General features: G+C 47.3%; 1 protein-coding gene across 1 annotated transcript; it reads right to left on the bottom strand.

The window, feature by feature from the left end:
• Positions 1 to 986: 986 nt before the first annotated feature.
• CA6 (carbonic anhydrase 6) lies at positions 987 to 22,374 on the bottom strand. The gene is given in 8 exon segments (NM_001002999.1): positions 987 to 1,417; positions 3,372 to 3,495; positions 4,426 to 4,583; positions 7,911 to 7,980; positions 11,716 to 11,808; positions 12,484 to 12,632; positions 20,252 to 20,431; positions 22,277 to 22,374. Coding segments are annotated over 8 exon segments (963 nt in total). The 5' UTR covers positions 22,356 to 22,374; the 3' UTR covers positions 987 to 1,307.
• Positions 22,375 to 23,500: the final 1,126 nt, after the last annotated feature.

The raw sequence follows: 23,500 nt of genomic DNA, 5'->3' as shown, positions 1-23,500 counted from the left end.
TCCCAGTGTAGGAACTATCCCTCCCACCCCATCTCTGTGCCCCAGTCCTCGGCCCCTTGCCTGGCACGTGGCAGGTGCTTTACAAAGCTTGTACACATGGAAGGGAAGCCTTACGTAGCTAACACAACACAGATAGAAAAGACCTGGATTCAGACCCTGGCTCTACCATCTTCTACCCGGGAGATGGTGGCCAAGTCAGCTGGCTGTCCTGCATCTTGGCTTCTTATTCGCTAAACTGGGGAAATGAGGCTTCAGTGAGGACAGCCCTGAGTGGTAAATGAAGTCAGAGGTGATGAAACAAAGGCAGACGAAGGAACCGGGAGGAATGTTGGGGGCCAGGTCGGAGATGGGAGGGTCAAGGGACGAGTGGTAAGAAGGGGGCCTCAGTGCAGAACATGTATCAATTTCCTCAAGCCAGGGACGCCTGGGTGGCTCAGTGGTTGAGCGGCTGCCTTAGGCCCAGGGCATGATCCTAGAGTCCCAGGATCGAGTACCGCATCAGGCTCCCTGCATGGAGCCTGCTTCTCCCTCTGCCTGTGTCTCTGCCTCTCTCTGTGTGTGTCTTTCATGGATAAATAAATAAAATCTTTAAAAAAAAAATTTCCTCAAGCCACGGCCTGAAAGGTGATTATCACAGTGTGCAATCATGACACAGTAGCAGAACTGACACTTGAATGGGGCTCCAGCGACGAGTCCCAGCCACCACCTGATTTAGGACAAGATCTGCAGGGCAGTCCTTTCTCCAGATCCTCTCTCCTTCCCATCTCTTCTGGCACCCTATGTTCCTGCTCTTTCATTTCCCTTTCGCTCACACAGCGTGGCCGGGGCTCCAGACCTCCCCACTGACAAGCTCCCAACACAGACTCTCTTTCCTTTTTTCTGAACTGGAGCCCCTCCCACCTTGATCTCTGTCCCATCACCTGTGTCCCTGAGGGCAGGGCAAAGAAGACAAATTCAAAGTGGTACAAAGGAATAGAAAAGAGAAATTTTCCAATGAAAAATTCCCAAAGATATTTTATTACACCCAAATCCCACAGTCTGGGCTGCTTTTAATTTACATAGATGAACATGCATGATTCGATAGGAAGGTAGGCAGGGCTCCATTTCCTTTAAATTTCTATTCCAATCAATTCCCATTATTGTCGTCTCACAAACCCCTTCTCATACCCTTAAACCATCTCACGTCTGCTCACGGATGATGGTCTTAATCAGAAACTAAACAGGAGCCTAGGGGAAGGCTGAGATCCCGACGTAGGATTTCTCAGAGCTGGGGGAGGGCCACCTCTTCCTCCTACACATCTCTCCCTTCAAGCTTGGTGTATGTGCGGTTTTTTTTCCACTTTCGTCTTTTCGAGAAGTCTTCTCAAGTATTCAAGCTTATTGTTGAGCTTATTTACGTAAAACTGGAACTCAGAACCTAGATTATATGCGATAAAAAGAAGAGTTAATACAGGAAGGTCAAGACTTTGGTGGTCCTCGTGAAAACAGAATGTGGGGCAGCCAGACACTATTCCCCACACTTGTACTGGAGGGAAGGACTTCAGGTTCCTTAGGATGCCTGCATGTTCCCATCCCATCGGCTTCAAGCACCTTCACTGTGTCTGAGTTTCGGCGTGTAAGCTGCCAGAGTCCAAGGGCTGATATGTCAAAGGTGGTTTTACTCGTGGTCCTTGGTTTCTCATGTGATGCTCAGTAGCCCTTACCTTAAGAAGACATAGGTGTTTTCTAATAAATGAATTGCAAGACATCTATATTTGGCCATTTTCTTGCTTTTGTAACTGATCTTCTTTGTTAGGTCATTCCTTATTGATGGGTTGGTTGATAGTATTAAGCCATTGGGGGTGGAATTCGATGGAACTCTGAGGCATCAGGTGGGTGATACAAACCAGGCTGACTGGGAACCTGTGCTGCCATGTAGAAGTCTGGGTCTGAGGGCAGGTGGGGTAAGAAGATGCCCAGTTCTATTCTCTTAACAGCAAAGAGGCCGTTGTTCAGGTCCCCTGGCTGGGTTGGGGGGAAAAGCCTTCTCACTATCTACTGGGAGCTGAAGTAATAATCCTAATAATCCTAAACAGCGAGTCTCAGAAGGGTGGGCGAAATGGACATATAGGCAAACTGCAGTGTGGGGCACCTTGGTCAGAGAGGCGGGTATCTAAAACATCTGAGCTGTCTCCTGAGGGTGAATTGGAGCGACACTCCTGCCTTGTGGAAAGAGCATTTGGGATGCAGCATATGAGAAACTATGCAATTTCATGTGCCTACTGAACTTATTAGGGAAGATGGGGCCATGGCAAAATTAGAATATAAGGAGGCAGATCAGTGGGTCTCTGCACCCTTTGGCTTAGCCAGCTAGCATTTGGACCTGCTTAGGAGGATGTCACCCTTTGGAAAAGGAATTTGTAGTTAATATCATATGTAGTATAATATGGGGAAATGATCATTGTAACTGGTGTCCTTTTTTTTCTGTTAATATTGTTGGAGAAGCAAACAAATGCGAGGGAAAACAATCAACGCACCAGGAAGGAAAGATGGGAAGAAAATCGCAAATGGGCCTTTGTTGGTGGGGAGGGGGAAGCATGCCCGGAGATTTAAAAGTTTTGAAAGATGCATATAAAGTTGGGGTGAGGGATACCTGGGTGGCTCAGCAGTTGAACCTCTGCCTTCAGGGCATGATCCCAGGTCCAGGGATCAAGTCCCACATCAAGATCCTTGCAAGGAACCTGCTTCTCCCTCTGCCGAAGGCGGCGCTAAACTGCTGAACACCCCTCCCCCACCGGGCTGCCCCAACATTTACATTCTTGCAACCACAACAATGAAGTGAGACAAGAAGCCTGACCCAGGGCATTAGAGGGCCCCAGGGAGGCTGGACGGGTCATGCGTACTTCCAGCACCCTGGTGTCTGGGGCATGATCCCCAAGAAAATGCAGTAAACAATATTCTAGTTAACCCCACCTTGGGGGAACGTGTGGGAGTTGGGGATGGGCTTGAACAGACCAACATAAAAGTGTGAGGGAAATAATCTGAGTTGTATTTAATGAGGTTACCTTGAGCCTAAACTTTTATGGGAGCATCAGGATGTTGCTGAGCATCTCTCTCTTCTCCTATTGTGTCTGGCCAAGACCAAGTAGATAATGAATCATGTAACTGTCCATCCCTATGGTCTCTGTTCTACTCACTGGCATCACTGCCTGGACTGGGAAGATGAGCCATCTCCTCTGTCCACACACTCCCTATACAGAATGGCCCATCTGGGCTCTTGTCCTTTAGATGACTCTCCCTCCCCTACTACTGCCAGAAGATATGGGTCCACCCAGATAAGGAAGAAAACAGGACTCAAAAAATTGCAAAGGATAAACAAGAGGTGATCTTACCCTGACTAGGGAGATTCACAAAGTTGGTTTCCACCACTCTGCCATTCAGGGGCTGGATCCTGCGGTAGTCACTGTGGAGGGTCTTATTCTGGTGATCCAATATGGAATTCTCAAGCTTCCAAGTCTACAGGCCACATGAAGTAAATTATGGAGGGGAGGAGTACTGGATGGTTTAAAGGAGTGTAATTAGCCATTGAACTAGAGCTTGGGTTTATTTTTATAACCCCGATAAAGCAGGTATGAGAAGATATTAGTTCTGCTATGTGGCAGGCAGAGCATCCATCCATCCATCCATCCATCCATCCATCCATCCTTTCAACCATCTCTTCTAATTGTTTTCTATGAGTATTTGATCACAAGTAGAAAGGAGAGAAAGAAGCAAACAGATTTGTGTGTGTGTTTATCCTTGAATAGGGATCTTTCCACCTTTTCCTCCATTGGGGAAATGAAAAGTTTAAGAAAAAGATATGTTTGTTCCTGAAGAAAATCATCACCCAGAAGGAAATGCCAGCCTTGACTCTGCAACCTCAATAACATTTGTCCTTTAATTAACCCAACAAACTGTTTATTATGCACCCTGCTATGCTGGGGAACAAAAGGTGGCTGACCCAACTCTTTTCCTCAACGGGCTGCAGGCGTGCTTGCATGGTAAAGAGCAAGGACACTGTCCTTGCATAGAGCCATTTATGAAGTTAGAATGTAAGCTCCATGAGGACAGGGCTTCTGTCCATCAAGGGCCTAGAACAGTACCTGGTGGAAGCAGTGCTCAGTAAATATTTGCCTTCATCATGCAGTCCCTCTCCTCTGACTGGGGTCAGGTCCCAGTCTTTTTGCTACATCGGCTGTGGTTCTTTGGATTCCCTGATGCCTCAATTTACTCATCTTTGCCATAGTACTAGTAAGATCGCCCATGGTGATAGAGGTGAGGCCCAGGAGCCTGTGCATGGAAGGCACCCTGGGACCCCAGGTGTTGGCATTAGGTGAGATGGAGGGGCACACTCTTGTCACCCAGGCAATCAAAAGGGGAGACTTTGGTGAGGTGATGCTGTATTACCTGTATGCTGGAGAGCCGGACATGATGTACCAGCACAAACCAATGGACGTTCTCAGTACAGGGAGGAGTAGTGAGCGACCCACGGTAGGTATAGTAGTGGTGGGTGTTCTCAGGCAGCATGTCTTCAATGTCAAGGCCACTCAGAGCTGTGCTTTGTCCTAACAGAGGTAACAAAAGACAAAGGAATGTTAGGGACCACTGCTGCTCCTTAGGACAGCTCAGGCTTAGGACAGCTGCTTCATGTTTGAATCTCCTGATTCACCAGAACATAGAAGCTGATCATTAGAAACATTTCCCCAGTTTGTTGCTTCCTAGAAGGGGTTAAGAGCAAAGACTATGGGGAGAGACCCACTCAGATACCTCCTCTTGGCTGAGTGCTCACTCTTCAAAGGCTGCTCCCTCATCTGTGAAAGGTAATGTTCAATAGGATTGCCGTGAGAATGAAGGGGGGTGTGCTTATAAAGTCTGGCCTTTGACCTCGCACATAGGAACATACTCATGAGCAAAACTGTCATCACAGCTGCTGGGCAGAGGATATGCTTTATGATAAATGAAAGAAATTAATTATGACTGCCGGGGCTTCTTGGTAAGATCTCCCAAAGAATGAACAAAATTCCTTGGTTTGGGCTCACTTAGAAATGAATGGATAGAGATTAGAAAGGCAGAATCAGAACCAAGCAGGGGTCCAGGCACCCGGTCCTGAGCTCATCCTGCCGTGACCCCGGGAACCAAGCTCAGCCAGGTGTGGGGTGTGGGGAGAGGGGCTTCTGCAGGATGTCCAGAGACTTCTGGCAGTGCATCAAGAGAATCTCTCTTCCTTTCATGTCATGACACTGAGCCCCTGAACTCAGCATGACACTATCAAAAAATACAGAGTTGAGTTGAATTTTGTTTCACTTTCCCTAAGAACTTTGCATTTTTCTAATGGCAAAGAGGTTACAGGTTTTATGTAGACATAAATAGGCTCACTAAACCAAGGCATCAGAATCTAGTAGTACATACTCCCATGAACAGGCAAAAGAATTCTAAATGTTAGTGTTATTGGAAAGACTTCAAGATACAACCTTCTAAAGGGCTCTAGTGCATAGGTTTGGTTTCATCACTGTTATATATTTAAGTGAATCAAGAATTTCCGAACCACAGTGCAGCCACTATGGGAAACCATATGACGCTACTTTAAAAATTAAACAGAATTATCATATGATCCAGCAATTCTACTTCTCAGCTTACACACAAGAGGATGGAAAGCAGGGAGGTAAAAACAATAAGACCTGCTGATGGTTTGGATGTGAGGGATAATGGAAAGAGGCAAATCAAGAATGATCCTGGGAGGGGCGCCTGGCTGGCTCAACTAGTAGAGCTTGAGACTATAGATCTCAGTGTCATGAGTTCAAGCCCCATGTTAGGGGTGGATCCTACTTAAAAACAATTTTTTAAAAAAGAGTGATTCTGGGATTTGGGGCTTAAACAATGGAATACATTATGATGCCCTTTGCTGAGATGAGAAAGTCGGTTTAAGGACAAGCCTTGGGGGATGGTGGTAGGGAGCTCAGTTATGTTTAGGCCTCGGTTCATATTAAGTTTTAGATCCATAGGGTGATATCAAGTAAGCAGTTGGATAAAGGAATCCAGAGCTGAGAGGGAGGCCAGTGCTGTAGGCAGTAGGGATCAGAAGTGGAATTTATCGGATTGGAAAAGGAAATGTATCTGGGTCGGTTTGTAGAAACAATATCTAAAGTCAGCGCAGTCGGGGAAACGCCTCATTTATACCCCAGGCCTGTGGTTTCTCCTCCTGGCCTTGTTAACCATCCGGAAAATAGCCAGCTGGTTCTTGCGTCTGCTTTGCCTCATCTGTCTTGCCTGATACTGTCCCTGCATGGAGGACCAGATACAGATTTTTGGAATCCATGGCCCAGAGAGGGCAATCCAGGCCATGAGACTGAATGACGTCCCCAGGGAAGGCAGAGCTGGTGCCCCCCATCACTATAGCAAGAACAGAGACAGCAGAGCTGGGGGTGAGCCAGAGTGTGACCAGAACGAGAGCCAGGTGTGGTGCATGCTTGTTTCCAGGTCAATTAAGAGAAAAGAGAAGTGGCCAGGCGATCTAACACAGGGGATCTGAAAGGTATGGTGGTGTCCCAGGGCCAGCCGAGGGTGGATGAGGAAAGAGAACAAGGACCGTCATGCAACATTTTCAAGGGAGCTTCAAATGGGTAGAAGATGGGGTGACAGCGGAGAAGTGGCTGGGTCAAAAGATACGTGTGTTGGTTTGTGTTTTGAACCAGGAGGTACTAGAGCACAGATTTGTGTGCTGAATGGAATGATGGATGAACAGTAAGAAATCGGTGATGTGGACAGAAGAGAGGCGGGCAGGAGGAAGGGCGCTAGGAGAGAGGGGTGGTGGGCGCTGGTGTGGAGGGGTCGTCTTGGTCAGGAGCAGGGATTCTCACCCACTGTGACACAGGAGGGGACGTGGAGCTAGTCAGGTGTACATGGGTTAGGAAGATGAGCGAGCATCTGACAGCCTTCTCGGTGAAGTGGGAGCAAGGCATCCAATCTGCTCCAGGGGGGAAGCTGGGGTCAGGGCAGAGGGGCTTCCAGGGAGAGGAGAGAATGTGAAATAAAAATTCTGGAAAGGGGAAAAGCAAATGCCTGGAGGGTATTTTAGGATTTCCAGGCAGTGCTAATATGTGTTCATATTTGGAGCCGTGAATAAAAATAACAGCAATCAGACATCTGTGTGTCTGTCCAGCTACGTCCAGCCATTTGGCTTCAGGCTCTGAGTAGGTGAGAATTGTCTGGAGCTTTGTCAGGTGAGCTCGTGGAGGGATGGGGGGAGGGGGATGCAGAGCGTGTCAGCAGAAGGCCCAAGGGGGAGTCTCAGCTGGGCAAAGAGAGATGGAAGCCTGGGGGCATGACCAGGGGTGAGAGCAGGAGGCCCATGGGTCAGAGGTCAAGGCACTCCCCAGAGGGGTGGGAACTGAAGTCAGGGAACTGGAGTCTGGAGAGGTAGCCAAAGCGGATGTGGTTGTTGCTCAGGTCCCAGGTGGTAGAGGTAGGCAGCCACTCAGACAAGAATTCGGCTTCCTGGAGGCACAGAAAAGGGAGAGCAGCCCTGTCCAGGCCCAGCGAGGAGGAGCTTCAGGTGTGAGGCTTTTCTCGGCCTAAAGCTGAAGAGGACATCTCCCTCTGGTGCCCACGGTCCTCACTACTTGCTGGAGCCACTGAAGTAAAGGTATCCCCAGGCAGTAGTACCCCGGCCTTCCAGAGCTTCCAATTGTGGGCATCACAGATGGTGTTTGTGAACAGGTTTCCCAGAGGGTCACAGCCTGAGCCAACAGCAGGAATTGCTAGAACAAAAGTCCTTGCCCAGGGAGTGGGGAACTCCCCTGGCAGGGCCCGTGTGCCACCTTCTCTGCCGACATCACCCTCTCGGCCCCCTGTTCCCACCCCACACTCCTGCGGCTGCTGTGCGCTTTCCTCACCTGGATACCTGATGTTGTTCAAGTGAGAAATGAAGTTGCTATAGTAAGTGTTCTCACCATAATCCTCGACCTGTAGGAGAAACACAGAGCAGTTAACCGAATGGAGAAGGCACCTCCATCTGGTACTGTCTCCGCTAATCCAGCTGTTTGGTGTCCCTGCTGTGCGGGGAGAAATCGCCTGGCTGTTCTTGGCCACCAACTACCTGGCCCCACTAGTCTGTTCCAGGGAGACAAGACTGAAGCCTTTTGGCAGCTTCCAGGGAAAGCTTTCTCAGAGGTGACAGGTGAGGTCCTCAGGACATGGCCAAAAGTCACCGTTATGATAGCCCCAGGGACTGTGGACAGGGTGGACTCACGGTGATGAGGGGGCTTGGTCTCCTGAGCTCCCTTCTTTATTCTTAGGACTCGTGACTGAGCTGAGGACAGCCGTCTGTCCAAGGCAAAACTGCTCCAACTCTGTCCACTGCCAGGTCCCTATTTTTTTTTTTTTCATATGAGCATTGACTTTTTAGAAGTCAGAAAAATTGCTTTAGGTGAAAAAGGTGAATTTTCAATGGTTCTTTTCCAACAGTGGTGGTGTTGATCCAATTCTTCTTTCCCTGTGTATGAATTCCAATTTCTTGGATTTATGACCACCACTCACTATTTGTTTTCTAGGTGCCTCGTGGTTTCTTGTTCTTGTTCCACCTTTTGGGTCAAACAAATACATTTCGTGTCCCATTTAACCATTTTTAGTTATAATGGTTGCTCCGGCGATTACAGAAGTTCCCCTTATCCAAAGGGAATACATTCCAATACCCCCAATGGATGCCTGAAACCATGGGTAGCACCAAACCATAAAAACACCACATTGTTTCCTATACACACCTGTGATAAGAGTTAGTGTATGAATTAGATGCGGTAAGAGGCTAACAACAATAACTAATAATAAAATAGAACAATTATAACAGGATACTGCAATAAAAGTTATGTGAATGTGGTCTTTCTCTCTCAAAACATCTTGTACTGCATTCACCCTTCCTGTGATGATGTGTGATGATAAAATGCCTACATGACGAGATGAAGGAGGGGAAGGACATGGGTGCTGGGACCTAGTGTTAGGCTACTGGAATACATCGCTAGGAGGAACATCTGTTTCTGGACTGCACTTGACCTCAGGTGACCAAAACTTCAGAAAGTGAAACCAAGGAGAAGGGAGGGGCTACTGCACAATATACAACTTGTCACAACCCACGTCATATTAATAATAACTTAATACTAACTTAATTCCAATAAAATAGAGCAACTTTGCTCCAAGCTAGGCTGTACTTCTTTCCTGCCTTTTTTCCTACTTTTGTCATTGATATCATATCCACGTGTATTGTAAACCCAACAATAAGTGGTTTAATGATTGCTTTAAAGAACCTTATGGTTTTTTTGAAGACAAAACAAAAATATATGTATATAGTCTTCTATATTTACGATTTCCAGCATTCTTCATTTCTTTCTGTGCATTTGAGTCACTGTCTAATGTCATTTCCTTTCAGCCAGAAGGATTTGCTGTAGTATTTCTTGTAAGACAGATCTGTTAGCAGTTATCTCAGTTTTTCTTTATCTGGGAATGCCTTTGTTTCACCTCATTGTTGAAGGGTGTTTAGTCGGATAAAGGATCCCTGATGGACAGTCATTCCACAGTCTGATGACTTGTATCTAATGAGAAGTTGGTCCCTATGTATAAAAAATCCTTTTTCTCTTGTTGATGTCATCAGTTTGGCTTTGACTCTGATCAGACATGTGCTTTGTTCAGTTTCATGGGTTAGTAAATTATTTTTTGCATCAAATTTGGGAAATCTGGGGCCATTGATTCTTCAGTATTTTTTCTATCACTTTCTCTTTCTCCTCTCCAAGACTCCCATTACGCTTATGTTGGGCTGTGTGATCTTATTCCCATGTGTCTCTAAGGCTTTGTTCATTTTTCTTCAATCCTTTATTTCTTTGTTACTCAGATTGAATAGTTGCTTTGATCTGTCTCCAAATATACTGACTTATTTTTCTGCTGCCTGGTATCTACTTTGAGACCATGTTTGAAGTTTTCATTTTATTTGTTAAACTTTTCAACTTTAGACTTTCCATTTGGTGTATTTTTATAATTTCTGTTTCTCTATTGAGATTTCCTTTTTTTTTTTTGAGTCATTGTCATTATATTTTCCTTTAATTCTTTGAACAACAGTTTCTTTTCAATTCCTTGAACACTAATAATCATGTATCATAAACTATCATATAAACTATCATGTTTATGATAGTTGTTTGAAAGCTCTGTCTGCTAAATCACAGAGTCATTATCTGTTGACTGTATTTTTTTCTCCTAAAGATGGATCATATTTTTCTATTTCTTTGCATGCCCAACTTTTTTTGAAAACTGGACATCTTAGATAATATACATTAGTAAGTATGAGTTCTGACTTTTTGGAAAATTGTCCTGAGAGTTTTGTTTGTTTGTGTATCTGTTTAGTAATTTTCCTCTCTTTCACCTGCAAGATGTGTTCCCCCAGCCATGTACACAAGCTGATGTCTCTGCTCTGTTCTTAAATCTTATTTTTAGCTTGGATACCGAGGGGATTCTAGGAACCATGTAGGGCAGCATAGCTTTGTGATCAGTCAATGATTTCAGGAGAGGTTGTGCTCAAATCCCAGGAGTCCATAAGATTTGCACCCTCCGCTGATGGGTCTGTATGAGTTGAGAAGCACATTCAGAGTCCTGCCAGTTACCAAGTCAGCCACAGCTTTTCCTTTCCATCAGGTCATTTTGGGAAGCTTACACAGCCCTTCTGCAGGTCTCTCATTTGCAGGATCTCTCATTAAATTTCTGATTGGTCTGCCACTTACCACTCTCCTCAGCTAGGATTGCAGCCTCAGATTATCAGAGCTATAAATTTTCCCTCTGTTTTCAGCCTTTTGTGTCAAGCTTGCCACTTGTACTGATAGTGCCTGGGGTACTGGTTTTCAACTCACACTCCAGATCAAGTGCACCCCACACCCCCAGGCAGTGAAGCTACTGGTTTTCCTGCCCAGCCTGCCCTAGTAAAACTACCTTGCTGACCAAACTAGAGGGTGGGGATAGGAACAGCCCCATTGTTCTTACTCAAAATTCTAGCCACCTTTCACAAATAAAAGCCTCCATTTGTGGGGATCCCTGGGTGGCTCAGCGGTTTAGCACCTGCCTTCGGCCCAGGGCGTGATCCTAGAGTCCCGGGATCAAGTCCCACGTCGGGCTCCCTGCATGGAGCCTGCTTCTCCCTCTGCCTGTGTCTCCACCTCTCTCTCTATGTGTCTATCATGAATAAATAAATAAATCTTAAAAAAAAAAAAGCCTCCATTTGTCTGCCTTTGTTCCATTTCCAGAGCAGGGATATGGTTGTTTTTGGCAATTTTATCCAACTTAACACTTGTTTGAAGGAAATTGAATTCGCTGACCACGTCTTGCCACCTTGCCGCAACTTCTACCCTCCAGACTCTCTGAGAAAAGCAGAGGTGTTGCCTTCATCTGGCAGGTTGCTGACTTCCCCCACCCCTCAGACTGGTTTATGTTTGGTCAATCGTGCTGTGATCCTAGCTCTTTTAAGTCGGTTGTCCAACTTATCCAAGGTCCCCAAGATTGGTATCACAGAAGGAACACAGTGACTATGAGCAAGGGTTTCACCAAGTCAGTGTTTTCAAGAATGGTGAGCTCAGAAACAGATGAGGGGGGAGAGGAAGGAAGACCCTTTGTCTACATTTAATACCTCGGACACCAGTCTGTGACTTCACGTGTATAGTTTCAGCCTACCTTAACAAGGGCTGCCAGCACAGCCAAACCATCCGGTTCATGTTGGGCTATATCGTAGCTCTTGTATTTAGAATTGTAGTGAACGATGTGAATCTGTGGGAGCAAGAAAGATAAAACAATAGCAGTACATTTGGACTTCAAAAGCTTTGGATTTTCAGGGAAGAGTGAAGAGAAAGATGCTCCACCCAAGGCCTCAGCCTATCCCTCCTAAACAACTCTGACTGCCTTCCATCTGGGTATGAGATCTATCAAGACCAGAAAGTTCTCCCAAGAATGGAAAGAGCATGAGTGGGATTCTGGGATGGTAATTTAAGTGCTTTTCCCTGACCCCACCTCCCTCCAGGTAGACAAGCTGGCAATGTCTGCAGGGCTCATCATATGAGGACACTGGGTTCTCCTGAGGTCTCACAGGTGTGGCATGAGTCACGTTGCCCTGGAGGACGCTGTAAACTGTGGCCACCCTAAGGATAAACCTCTGCAGGAGAGAACCCTGCAAATCTAACATATAGAAATTCAACTTAAACCAGAGAGGGCTTTCCCCATTCTATGGGCTGTAAACTCCTGGTTGCTGTGCATTCTGTGAGAGGGGAGACCCTGCTTGAACCCCCGGCACATAGCAGGGACCAATACATAGTTGTGAATGAATGAAAAAAAATCAACCTTGGGGTGACTTGACTGTCACCATGACAGTCTTTTTTGGCTGTTTTGATAAGGAAAGTGACTGTAGGATTTGAAGAAAAGAGGACCTGGCCGGGGTCCTCAAAGTACCTCAGCCACAAATCTGATCCCATCGATGGTATGCTCCGAGCCGCTGATCTCTGAGGACGCGCCACCCCAGTGGAAGTGCATCTGTTGAGCTATGTACTCGGTGCCATCAGAGGCCGTCATGCGCATGGTCGGGGGCAGGCTGATCTGCACTGGAGGAGAAGATGAGCAAGGACTGCAAGCACTGCAGACGCATATGGACGGCTTAGGTCCACTGACCAGACAGCTCCCCTGGCTGCCTGCCCACTAATGGGGCCAGCCAGGACTACACTGGCTTAGAACTCCATAAGCAGGGGTGCCCACGGGGAGGAGGTGACTGGCACACAGGGCAGGATGGGAGATCAGGTGACCTGGGCTGGGCAGGCACCCCTTGCATGGCACACACCTTCCTACCCAGAATGGCAAGACCATGAGTGGCAGGGCCAGCTTGCCAGCCCTGGGGAAGGAGGATGCCCTAACAGATTTGGCCAGTGGGTGCGGACAACAGAATTCTACTCTCCACTTCTGGCCAATTTCATAATTTGCCCACAGTGTAGGGAACAGGAAGGAGGCCCTCTTGGGACTAGTTTGATGACTTTTACTCAAGGGTACTGCTTATGAGACCAAGATAAAGTGTTTAACACAGTCATCCTGGATAGCCTTTTAGAAATAGCCCAACTGATAACCTACCCACTCCACAGAAGGGAGCATCCCTGTAGGGCTTCAGCACTTCTATTTTATGGACAAGGAAGTCAGCCTGGGGAGGTGGAAAGGAAAGACTTGCTCATAGGCACACAGGTCACGGGAGCGGGGAGGGCAGATTAGGCCAAGAATGGGGAGTGGCAGGGGCAGGATGCCACCATTACAGGCCTCCACTTGTCTTCAAAAGACAAGAGACCAAATTCTATAGCATTCAGGAAACACATGAACTCCTGGCCTGGGGTTTAACATGATCTGGTTATCAATGAATGCATTCAAGTGTTGGGTTCTTGCCAACGGGACAACAGGCCACTCTCTCTCCCCACTTCCTCCTGCCCCATGCCCTACAGACTTCCCCAGGGAGGTCACTCTGGTCACCTAGCTGCTCTTGTTCACTTCACTGGCTCAGGCCTTGGAGACACCTCTGCATTTTGCAATGAGCCAGACAAAAGAGAGACACAGGACAGTGACAGTAGAGAGTGACTAAGGAAAATATCTAGGAGGAGATACATAATTTAGGACTCAGACAGGAACAGGTAGCATTTATTCTGCTAGCCAGGTCATTCTACTTAAAGTCATCAAAGATGGTTATAAACAAGTGGGTTTTCTTTTTTTTTTTTTTTAAGATATTATTTATTTATTCATGAGAGACACAGAGAGAGGGAGAGACACAGGCAGAGGGAGAAGCAGGCTCCCTACAGGGAGCCTGATGTGGGACTCAATCCCAGGACCCCAGGATCACGACCTGAGCTGAAGGCAGACGCTCAACCACTGAGCCACCCAGGCGCCCAACAAGTAGATTTTCTTAAAGAGTATTAGGTATTCGATATCTATCAATAATGTCCCTTTCTTCCCTTCCATTGTGTCAAAAGCAGCAGGGAGCTGTGATTAAGTTCATGCTGTAAAGCAGGAATCTGGCCCCAAAGATTTTAACGTGCTCTTTAGCAGAGCAGGAGCTTTGTATTTAGTGCTTAAAATGCATCCAGCCTCCAAATCAATGCTCACATGAAAAACAAACAAACAAACAAACAAAGGGAAAGCCTTTAAAAGAAGATGTGCCGAGTCATCTGTGCCAAGAGAGTGGAAAGTGGAGCACCAGGCCAGAGACTCCTGGTTGGACAGCTAGTTCCACACGAGCAATGACAAAACTCCTGACAGTATGTTTCCCCAAAACACAATTTCCTGCAGACCAAGTGTTTTGCTCAAGTTTTATCAACAGGATGGCACAGCCTGGATTGAAAAGTGGCAGCGCTTCAGGGCATGTTTTTGTGCCTTTGAAAATGTGAGGCCAAATACTTGTCCCCCAAAATGAACTTGCTTAACATCCCAGATTCTGAAAATTGATTTAACTTTCAGCAGAAGTTGCTCCTCTTTGTTTGAAACTAATTTAACCATGTTCTTATCAGGCCAGGAAATCCATGGGATCTGAGCATATTCTGTGCTCAAGACATGACAGTAAGGTTGTGAAGGTCAAGGAAACACTGAGGAACTGACTCCAGTTGGAGGAGACTAAGGAGAAGGAGAGCCACATGGATTGTGGGGTCCTGGATTAGGTCTCAGACCAGAGAGAGGACATCTATGGGAACATGATGGAATTCACAGGGGTCCATGAAGTAGTTGATCGTGTTGTATCCAGGTAGTAAGGTTAGGATGTTAATACTAGGGGAAGTAAGAGAAGGGTAGATGGGAATTCTGTACTATTTTTGCAATTTTTCTAGTCTAAAACTATTTCAGAATTTTATTTTATTTATTTATTCATGAGGCAGAGACATAGGCAGAAGGCTCCCACAGGGAGCGTGATGCAGGATTTGATTCCAGGATCCCGGATCGTGGCCTGAGCCAAAGGCTCAGCTGCTGAACCACCAGGCACCCCTATTTGTTTTAAAGACAAAACTAGCCTTGCTCCTGTAGCCGCCAGAGATCAAAACCTGCTGAGAACCCTACATCATTCATGGGCACCTACTTGTGGAATTTATCCTCTCCTATGTAAGTCTTTTCCCCTCAAGTGCATCTGATCTGTGTCAGGCTCTGTGCCAGGCACTGAGATAGAAGGATGAATGAGAGATCGTCTGTCCTTTCAAGGAGCCTAACAAACAGAGTGGCTGATAGTACCTATTAAGAGAACAGTGCTGTTTCTCCCACTGGACACGGAGGCCCAATGTCTCAGGTCTCTAAACTCTTTGGGAGTCTATGAACATATATTTTAGGTGGATAAAAAAATAAAAATAAATATATATTATCAATGAGTACTGGTCCACCAACTGTTACAAGTCCACAACTAAATAGGGAAATTGAGAATAAGCTTTAAAAACTTCTGTAACGGGGATCTCTGGGTGGCTCAGCGGTTTGGTGCCTGCCTTTGGACCAGGGCGTGGTCCTGGGGACCTGGGATCAAGTCCCACATCAGGCTCCCTGCATGGAGTCTGCTTCTCCCTCTGCTTGTGTCTCTGACTCTCTCTCTCTCTCTCATGAATAAATAAATAAAATCTTTAAAAAAAATAAAAAATAAAATAAAAAATAAAATAAAAATAAATAAAAACTTCTGTAACAATTTAAGTTTGACTCAATATCCAAATGTGTTTTCGATTTCTTTTTACTGAAATATAATTTTATGCCAGTTGACTCTAAGAATAAAAAATGGGCCACATAAAAGTGTAAATATAAAGTAGAATTTGAAATTAAAAGCACAATACCATTTATATCAGCACTCCCCCAAATTAAATGCTTATGTACAAATGTAACAAAGTGTGTACAAGATCAACATGAAGAAAGTTCAAAATTCTGATGAAAGAAATCAATGAATAAATAAATGTAGAGATATTCTGTGCTCCTGGGTAGAAAGAGTTGATACTGTAAAGGTGTCAGATCTTCTCAACTTGATCTGTAGATTCAATGCAATCAAAATTCTGGCAAGTTATTTTGTGGATATCAACAAACTGATTCTAAAGCTTACATGAGAAGCAAAAGACCCAGAGTAGGCAATGAAATAATGACAAAGAACAAGGCTGGAGGATTCGCACTACTTGGCTTGAAGACTTATTATTGAGTGACAATGATCAATACAATGTAGTTTCAGCAAAAGAATAGACAAATAGATCGATGGAACAGAATAGAGTGGCCAGAAATAGACCTACATGAATATACTCAACTGATTTCTGGCAGAGGAGCAAAGACAATAATACAATGGAGTCTTTCAACAAATGGCGCTAGAACAACTGGACGTCCACATGCAGAGAAACGAATCTAGACACAGAACTTATACTCGTCCTGAAAATTAACTCAAAGTGGGCCTCAGACCTCAATGTAAGATACAAAGCTATAAAATTCCTAGAATATAACATAAGAGAAAACCTAGATGACCATGGGTGGGGTGATGCCTTTTTTTTTAGACACAACACCAAAGACGGGATTCATGAGATAAATAACTGATGAGCTAGATTCCATTACAATGAAAAGTTCTATTCTGTGAAAGACACTATTAGGAGACTTAGAAGATAAGCCTCAGACTAGGAGAAAATATTTGCAAAAGACACATCTGATAAAGGACTCCAACCCAAAATATAGAAAGAAACCTTAACACCCAACAATAAGAAAACAGTCAACTGATTAAAAAATTGACCAGAGGGCAGCCCCGGTGGCGCAGCAGTTTAGCGCCGCCTGCGGCCCAGGGTGTGATCCTGGAGACCCAGGAACGAATCCCATGTCAGGCTCTCTGCATGGAGCCTGATTCTCCCTCTGCCTGTGTCTCTGCCTCTCTCTCTCTCTCTCTGAATAAATAAATAAATAATCTTTAAAAAAATAAAATAAAATAAAAAATAGACCAGAGGCCTTAGCAGACACCTCACCAAAGATATACAGATGGCAAATAAGCATCTGAAAAGAGAGATCACATTGTATGTCGCCAGAGAAATACAAATTAACAACAATGAGATACTACAGCAAACCTGTCAGAACGGCCAAAATCCAGGACACTGACAACATCAAACTGGGGAACAGCAGGAACAGACTCACTGCTGGTGGGAACACAACATGGTATGGCCCCTTTGGAAGACAAAACTGAACATATTCTTACCATACAACTCAGTAATCATGCTCCTTGGTCTTTACCCAGTGGAGCTGAAAACAGGTCCACACAAAAATCTGCACACAGATATTTATGACAGCTTTATTTATACTTGCTCAATTGTGAACTGAATGACAGCCAAGATGTCGTTAAGTAGGTGAGTGGATAAACTGTGGTCTATCCAAACAATGGAATATTATTCAATGCTAAAAAGAAATGAGCTATCAAGCCACGAAAAGACAGGGAGGAAACTTAAATGTGTTACCAAATGAATGAAGCCAATCTGAAAAGGCTGCATACTCTTTGATTCCAACCTTGTGACATTCTGGAAAAGTCAAAACCATGGAGACAGCAAAAGGATCGGTGGCTGCCAGGGCAGCATCAGGGGGAGAGATGAAATGCCAGAGCACAGAGGAAAATTAGGACCGTGAAAATACTCTGAATGATGCTGTACTGATAATATGTCATTCTACATTTGCTCAAACCCATAGAATGTCTAACACCAAGAGTGACGCCTAAGGCAAATTGTGGACTTTTAGTGATTATGTTGCGTCAAGGTAGGTTCATCCTCCGTAAAAAAAAAAAAAAAATGTACTATTCTGAGGGCGCCTGGGTAGCTCAGTCAGTTAAGCAACCAGCTCTTATTTTTGGCTCAGGTCATGATGTCAGGGTTGTTTGATAGAGCTCTGTGTTGGGCTCTGTGCTTAGCACAGAGTCTGCTTGAAATTCTTTCTCCAGGGGGAATCCCTGGGTGGCTGAGTGGTTTAGCGCCTGCCTTTGACCCAGGGCATGATCCCAGAGTCCCGGGATCGAGTCCCACACTGGGCTCCTTGCATGGAGCCTGCTTCTCCTTCTGCCTGTGTCTCTGTCACTCTCTGTGTGTTTCATGAATAAATAAAATCTTAAAAAAAAAGGAAGAAAATCTTTTTCCCTCACTCTCTGCCCCTCCCCCTGCTCACTCTTTAAATAAATAAATAAAATATTTTAAAAATATATACCATTCTGTTGAGTGATATTGATAATGGGGGGACAATGTAAGTGGGAGCAGAAGGTGTATGAGAAATCTCTGCACTTTCTATTTATTTTTGCTATGAACCTAAAGCCACCCTAAAAAATGAAGTCTATTAAAAATATGTATATAAGTCTATTAAAATATGTATATGTATATAAAATATGTATATATATGTAAATATATATATCTTAGGTTCCAAGATCTAAAAAGAACCCTGCAAAATCAAGATTAATAAGTGTTTAATTACATCACATCAATTTCATTGTTGAGCTTACTCATCAAATGTTATTAATTTGAAAACTTGTTGGTTAGGATGGGTTTTTTTTTTCCCTCAGTAGAACGCTTGAAGCTCAGAGCTTGCTAACAATGAAAAGCCAATTGTAAAGAGTTCTAAAAATCTTTCAAAACACTTTACATCAAAAAACATAAGTAATGAGGGCTGTGAGTGCTTTCCAATACATTGGATATGATGTGGGGTAGATTGGGGATCCTACAGTCTTCCAGCATCCAGAGAGCCCAGTATAGCCAGCCCATAGGAGGAAGGTCCAGGGTCCTCTCCAAACTGGGAAGAAGGAGCTGCTGCAAGCCCCCCGCCCCCCTTCCCCCGGGAAGTTGGGATCTTCCTAACACCACCAGGGACCTCAGCATGAAGCCCTACGCAGCAGGCACGCAACAGAAACAGCCCCTGTTACCAGTGGGGGTTTTCAATCCTTTGCCGCTTCAGGCTGACTGTCCTGGGGGGTCAACCACACTTCTCCCCTGCCTTCAACTGCCACCTTTGGCCTCTCTTCACCAAAGGCAAGCAGAACAGGGGGAGCTCCAACCTGCCAACCTGCTGGAAGCTTCAGAGAGTAACTTTGGAAATTGGAGCTTGCCATTAATGATAAAATGAGGCTTTCCTGAATTATTTGTGGAGTTCAGTGATCCAGACCACATGTGCCTGAGGCCTTTTACAGATCTCTTCCCTCCTGTGCCCGCCAGCCCCACCAAGGGCAACTGGTTTTATCTTCTCACTTGTACAAATAGGAGAACTAATTCTGTGACCCCCATGCACCCATGGGGGTAGGAGGTGAGTTGGTCCAGCCCAGGTGGAAGTGGGATGGGGAGGGGTCCCAGGAGAACACGGTCGAAGAATCAGACATCCGGGGCCTGGGTCTGGCTCAGTCACTAGAGACCTCATGACCTTAAGTTCCTTTGGCCTCCAGGGCCCCTGGCCACCCCCGCAAACAATGCTTTCTGCCAGGAGCAGGGGATATCATGGGGCTCAGAAGGAATAGGCCCACTTGGAAAATCAAAAGTATGCTCAGTAACCAGAAAGCACTGATTTTACAGTTGTTCCAGTCCAGGCTTCCCGAAGCAGGAGTCCCCAAGACCCAGGCCAGCCTTTTCCTGTCCAACCTCCCAAAGAGAACTCAATTCAAGATCTCAAGAGCTTCTTTTTAAAACCTTTGAGAAAGGGGTACTTGTATGGCTCAGTGGTTGAGCGTCTGCCTTCAGCTCAGGTTGTGATCCCAGGGTCCCGGGATGGAGTCCCACATCCGGCTCCCCGCAGGGAATCTGCTTCTCCCTCTGCCTATGTCTCTGTCTCTTTCTCTGTGTCTCTCATGAATAAATAAATAAAATCTTAAAAAAAAAAAATCACCTTCGAGAAATATGGGGCCTGCTTATTAGGCGTTTGGAGCCAATCAGACTCAGTACAGAAAATAGGGAAAATCAGCCCAGGGCATTGATCCACAGAACACGCAGGCAGGTCAGTGGTTTTGGCAGCACTGTCTCTGCAGCTGGATTTCCCAGTGACTGGGTCAGACTGAGCCTGGGGAGAGGTTAACTCGGAAGGATGGAGCCAGCCGGGAATTGAGGCCAAGGACAGAGGCCCTGCCTGCAGCTTGGGACAGGGGGTGTGACCTCCAACCTGGGCCTCTAGCTCCCAGTCTGCACTCTACATGTCCGGTGTGCTACCCTGGCATCTGGCACCCGTCCCTGTTGCTGAGCACCCCTGGACAGCAGCCTGCCCTTACCTGTGTGGCCGTTGTTGATCATGGGGAACTCGCCCACCTGGATCCTGTAGCCGGTCAGCTTCAGAGCCTTCAGGGAGGGGTTGTACTGAACCTTCCTCCTCTGCAGGTCGATGGGTGACTGTCTCGTCCCCCCGCAGGTGGGGTACTCCCTTGGCCAGTGCACTTGGTCTAGTGCCCCCTCTGCGACAGGAGAGAGCCAAGGGGTCAGAGTTCAGAGCTCAGCTCATGGCAGAAGGGGGGGGTGTCGAAGTCAGTTCTGTGGAACCTAGCATCTCAGGGATGCTAGGTTGACCTGGATTCCCATCTCCCCTGTTGCTGTCACTGGCCCCTGAGAGGAAAGTCAGTGTTTGGAAACAAGATCTTTAATATATAGCTTTAGTTTTCCCCTGGAATGGAAATATGCTGATAAATGCACAGGAAGGTGCCCACAGTTTGGTATTGTTGTGTTATCCTCAGGGGTCCTGTACCCATTTCCTCCTAATGGGACCATTTACCTCACCCTCCCCCAACAACAATGCAGTCCCCTCCACCAATACAGGACTGTCCCCGTATCTCCTTGCTCCAGTCCCTTTCGTTGGGTCCAAGGATGGTCAAGACCACCTAGGTGCCTACGCCTATGGATTCAGGACAAAAGGGAAAGATGACCAAAGTGATTAGTTGAAAAAAAAAAATCAAAGTGAGGAAATGTATTTCTTTAAGGTGGGTAACACTTCTAGGGAGGGAAGGAGGAAAGCTAGCCATTGTAATGGGCTGTGGGTCCTGCTCACACCCATCCATTCACAGTTGGGGATCCAAGCTCACCCCTCTGTTAGGGGGCAGCTGTGTGGCCACCCCAAGGGCTTATTTTAAGGGAGGTATTTGTATTGGGGCCCCTCGCAGCTGCTCGGTTTGGCAATTAACAGAGGAGTCCATTTCTTACTTCTCTGCTCTTCTTTGATGCTACACACCAATATTTAAACAATTCTTTCCTGGAGGTGGGATGCCAGGATCAAGGCCAGAGGCCGCAAGCACACGCCCCATGTGGATCAAAAAGGCTTTGGCCTGTGTCCCTGGCGGTGTTGCGGGTTTCTTGAGTATTCCTGAAAGGCATTTGAAGTAGCCGCCCCGAGTGTTCCCAGGCCCTTGATGACTCTTCAGAGGGCCCACGGTCTCAGGGGCTGGGCCGAGCCTGGGCAGGGCAAGACCTGCCTGTTGGAATTCCCTCTCTTGCTCACCCTACCGAAGCACCCCTGGTACCAACGAGCCACAGGAGGCAGAAGCCCTGGGCCTCCATGCACTGGCCATGTGTGGGCCCCTCTGCTCCAGAGTGGAGAGGTTGGTCAGAGTTGGTCGTCCTGCCCTCTGCAGCTGGCCTTTCTGAGCCTCCCAGCATGTCCCTAATTCTGTTGCCCTTGACTTCACAGGACAGACATCCACCCTGAATGCCCGCTTTGTCTTGTGTCCGAAGCTGGAGGGGGGGGCGCCATGGGGACAGTGGGTCCTCCAGCAGCCCTGAGTGTCCCGCAGAGCCCCATCCCTTGGTGCAGCGCAGCAAAAGAGGGCCAGGGGCAGGAGCTCTCTTCACTGCCCTGTGGGAGGGGTGCCCCGTGTCCAGATGTACAGATTTGGGTCTCCCCAGGACCGTGGCTACAGGGAGGGTGCAGGGGAAGCCGTGCAAAGATGCTGGGTTCTTGGCAGGTCGGGGTGCTCTGGGTAAAACTCCCACTCCAAGAAGAGAGCTCTCACAAGCCCACCCAGCCTCTGTGAGGTCGCAGGGCGCCCTCTGACCACCTCCTTCTCCGCGTGCAGAGCCCGAGAAAGCAGAGGGCTTGGCGGTCAGAAGAGGCGGGTGGGCTCTGCAACCAGCACTGTGGCCAGGAGAGGTTCTAAAGCAAAACAAAACAAAAACCCTGCAGGCGAAGCGGGGGGTCTGGGAACTCCTCTTGTCCTGATCAGGGTTCGGTGCTTTGCAGCCGCGGAGAGCAGCGCCAGCAGGGGTGAGGGCGACGAGGAAGCTCGCAGCCCTGGGCCCTGGGCCGGGCTTACCTGAGTAGGTCCACAGGGAACCGTGCTGGGCCCGGGCCCCCAGGAGGGGCAGAGCCAGCAGCAGCGCCAGAGCCCTCATGGTGCGCGGGTCTGCAATCAGGCTGATGCTGGGCTGCTCTTCTTTTAAAAGCTCAGAAACTGTAAATAACAATTTACCAAGTCTCGCTGACAGACCCACCCTCAGCTGCACCCACTAAAACAATAACACCTTCCCACAATGGTCCTTGTGACTGGGGTGACAGGGCCAGGTGGCGCGCACTTGCCCGATCCCCGCTGGCGTCATCGCCGTGTCTGGTAAGCCCACGGTTTGGGCTGATCCACGTGCCAGCTTATGAAAACTCACTGCAAGGGCCACACACTGCGCCCTTTGTGCCCGAGTGGCCCCAGGAGAGGGAAAAGGCCCAAGGCAGAGAGGAGCAGGATGGGGAGGATTTCCCGGGACAATGATACTCCCTATGCCCTCGCTCCTGGCAGTGGGGCTCGGGGCATGAGTGAGGGCCGTCCCGGGGCCCGGAAACCCTCGCCGGATCCTGCGTGGTATTTCCTGCCCGTGTGAGCAACCCGTGCAGGCTGCCACTGCACACCTGGGCTGCCTCGGGAAACGGCCTGGCACCGTGTTTGCACATGGACCAGAGGGTCCCACCTACAGGCCCTTGTACCCTTTTTTCTTTTTAATACTTATTTATTCATGAGAGACATGGATAGAGAGAGGCCGAGACCTAGGCAGAGGGAGAAGCAGGCTCCCTATGGGGAGCTCAGTGCAGGACTCGATCCCAGGACCCGGGGGTCACGCCCTGAGCCAAAGGCAGACGCTCAACCACTGAGCCACCCAGGTAGGTGCCCCGGCGCTTGTGCTTTCATCCTCACTCTTTTTTTTTTTTTTTTTAATTTTTATTTATTTATGATAGTCACAGAGAGAGAGAGAGAGGCAGAGACATAGGCAGAGGGAGAAGCAGGCTCCATGCACCGGGAGCCCGACGTGGGATTCGATCCCGGGTCTCCAGGATCGCACCCTGGGCCAAAGGCAGGCGCCAAACCGCTGCACCACCCAGGGATCCCCTCATCCTCACTCTTGAATCAACCGAAGGCCCTGGAGGCCCAACTTGAGAACCACATCCCAGTGCATGGCTTGGGGCCATGGAGCTAGTGCAGGCATCCTGTGTCCCCACAGGATGCATTCGTTGTGACAGCTGCAGTGCGGTTGGTCACACCCAGACGGGTTGC

The sequence above is a fragment of the Canis lupus genome, chromosome 5, assembly GCF_011100685.1.
Source record: "Canis lupus familiaris isolate Mischka breed German Shepherd chromosome 5, alternate assembly UU_Cfam_GSD_1.0, whole genome shotgun sequence".
NCBI classification, from domain to species: domain Eukaryota; kingdom Metazoa; phylum Chordata; class Mammalia; order Carnivora; family Canidae; genus Canis; species Canis lupus.
Note: the sequence above shows the minus strand (reverse complement) of the source record. Positions and strands in the feature narration are given on the sequence as shown.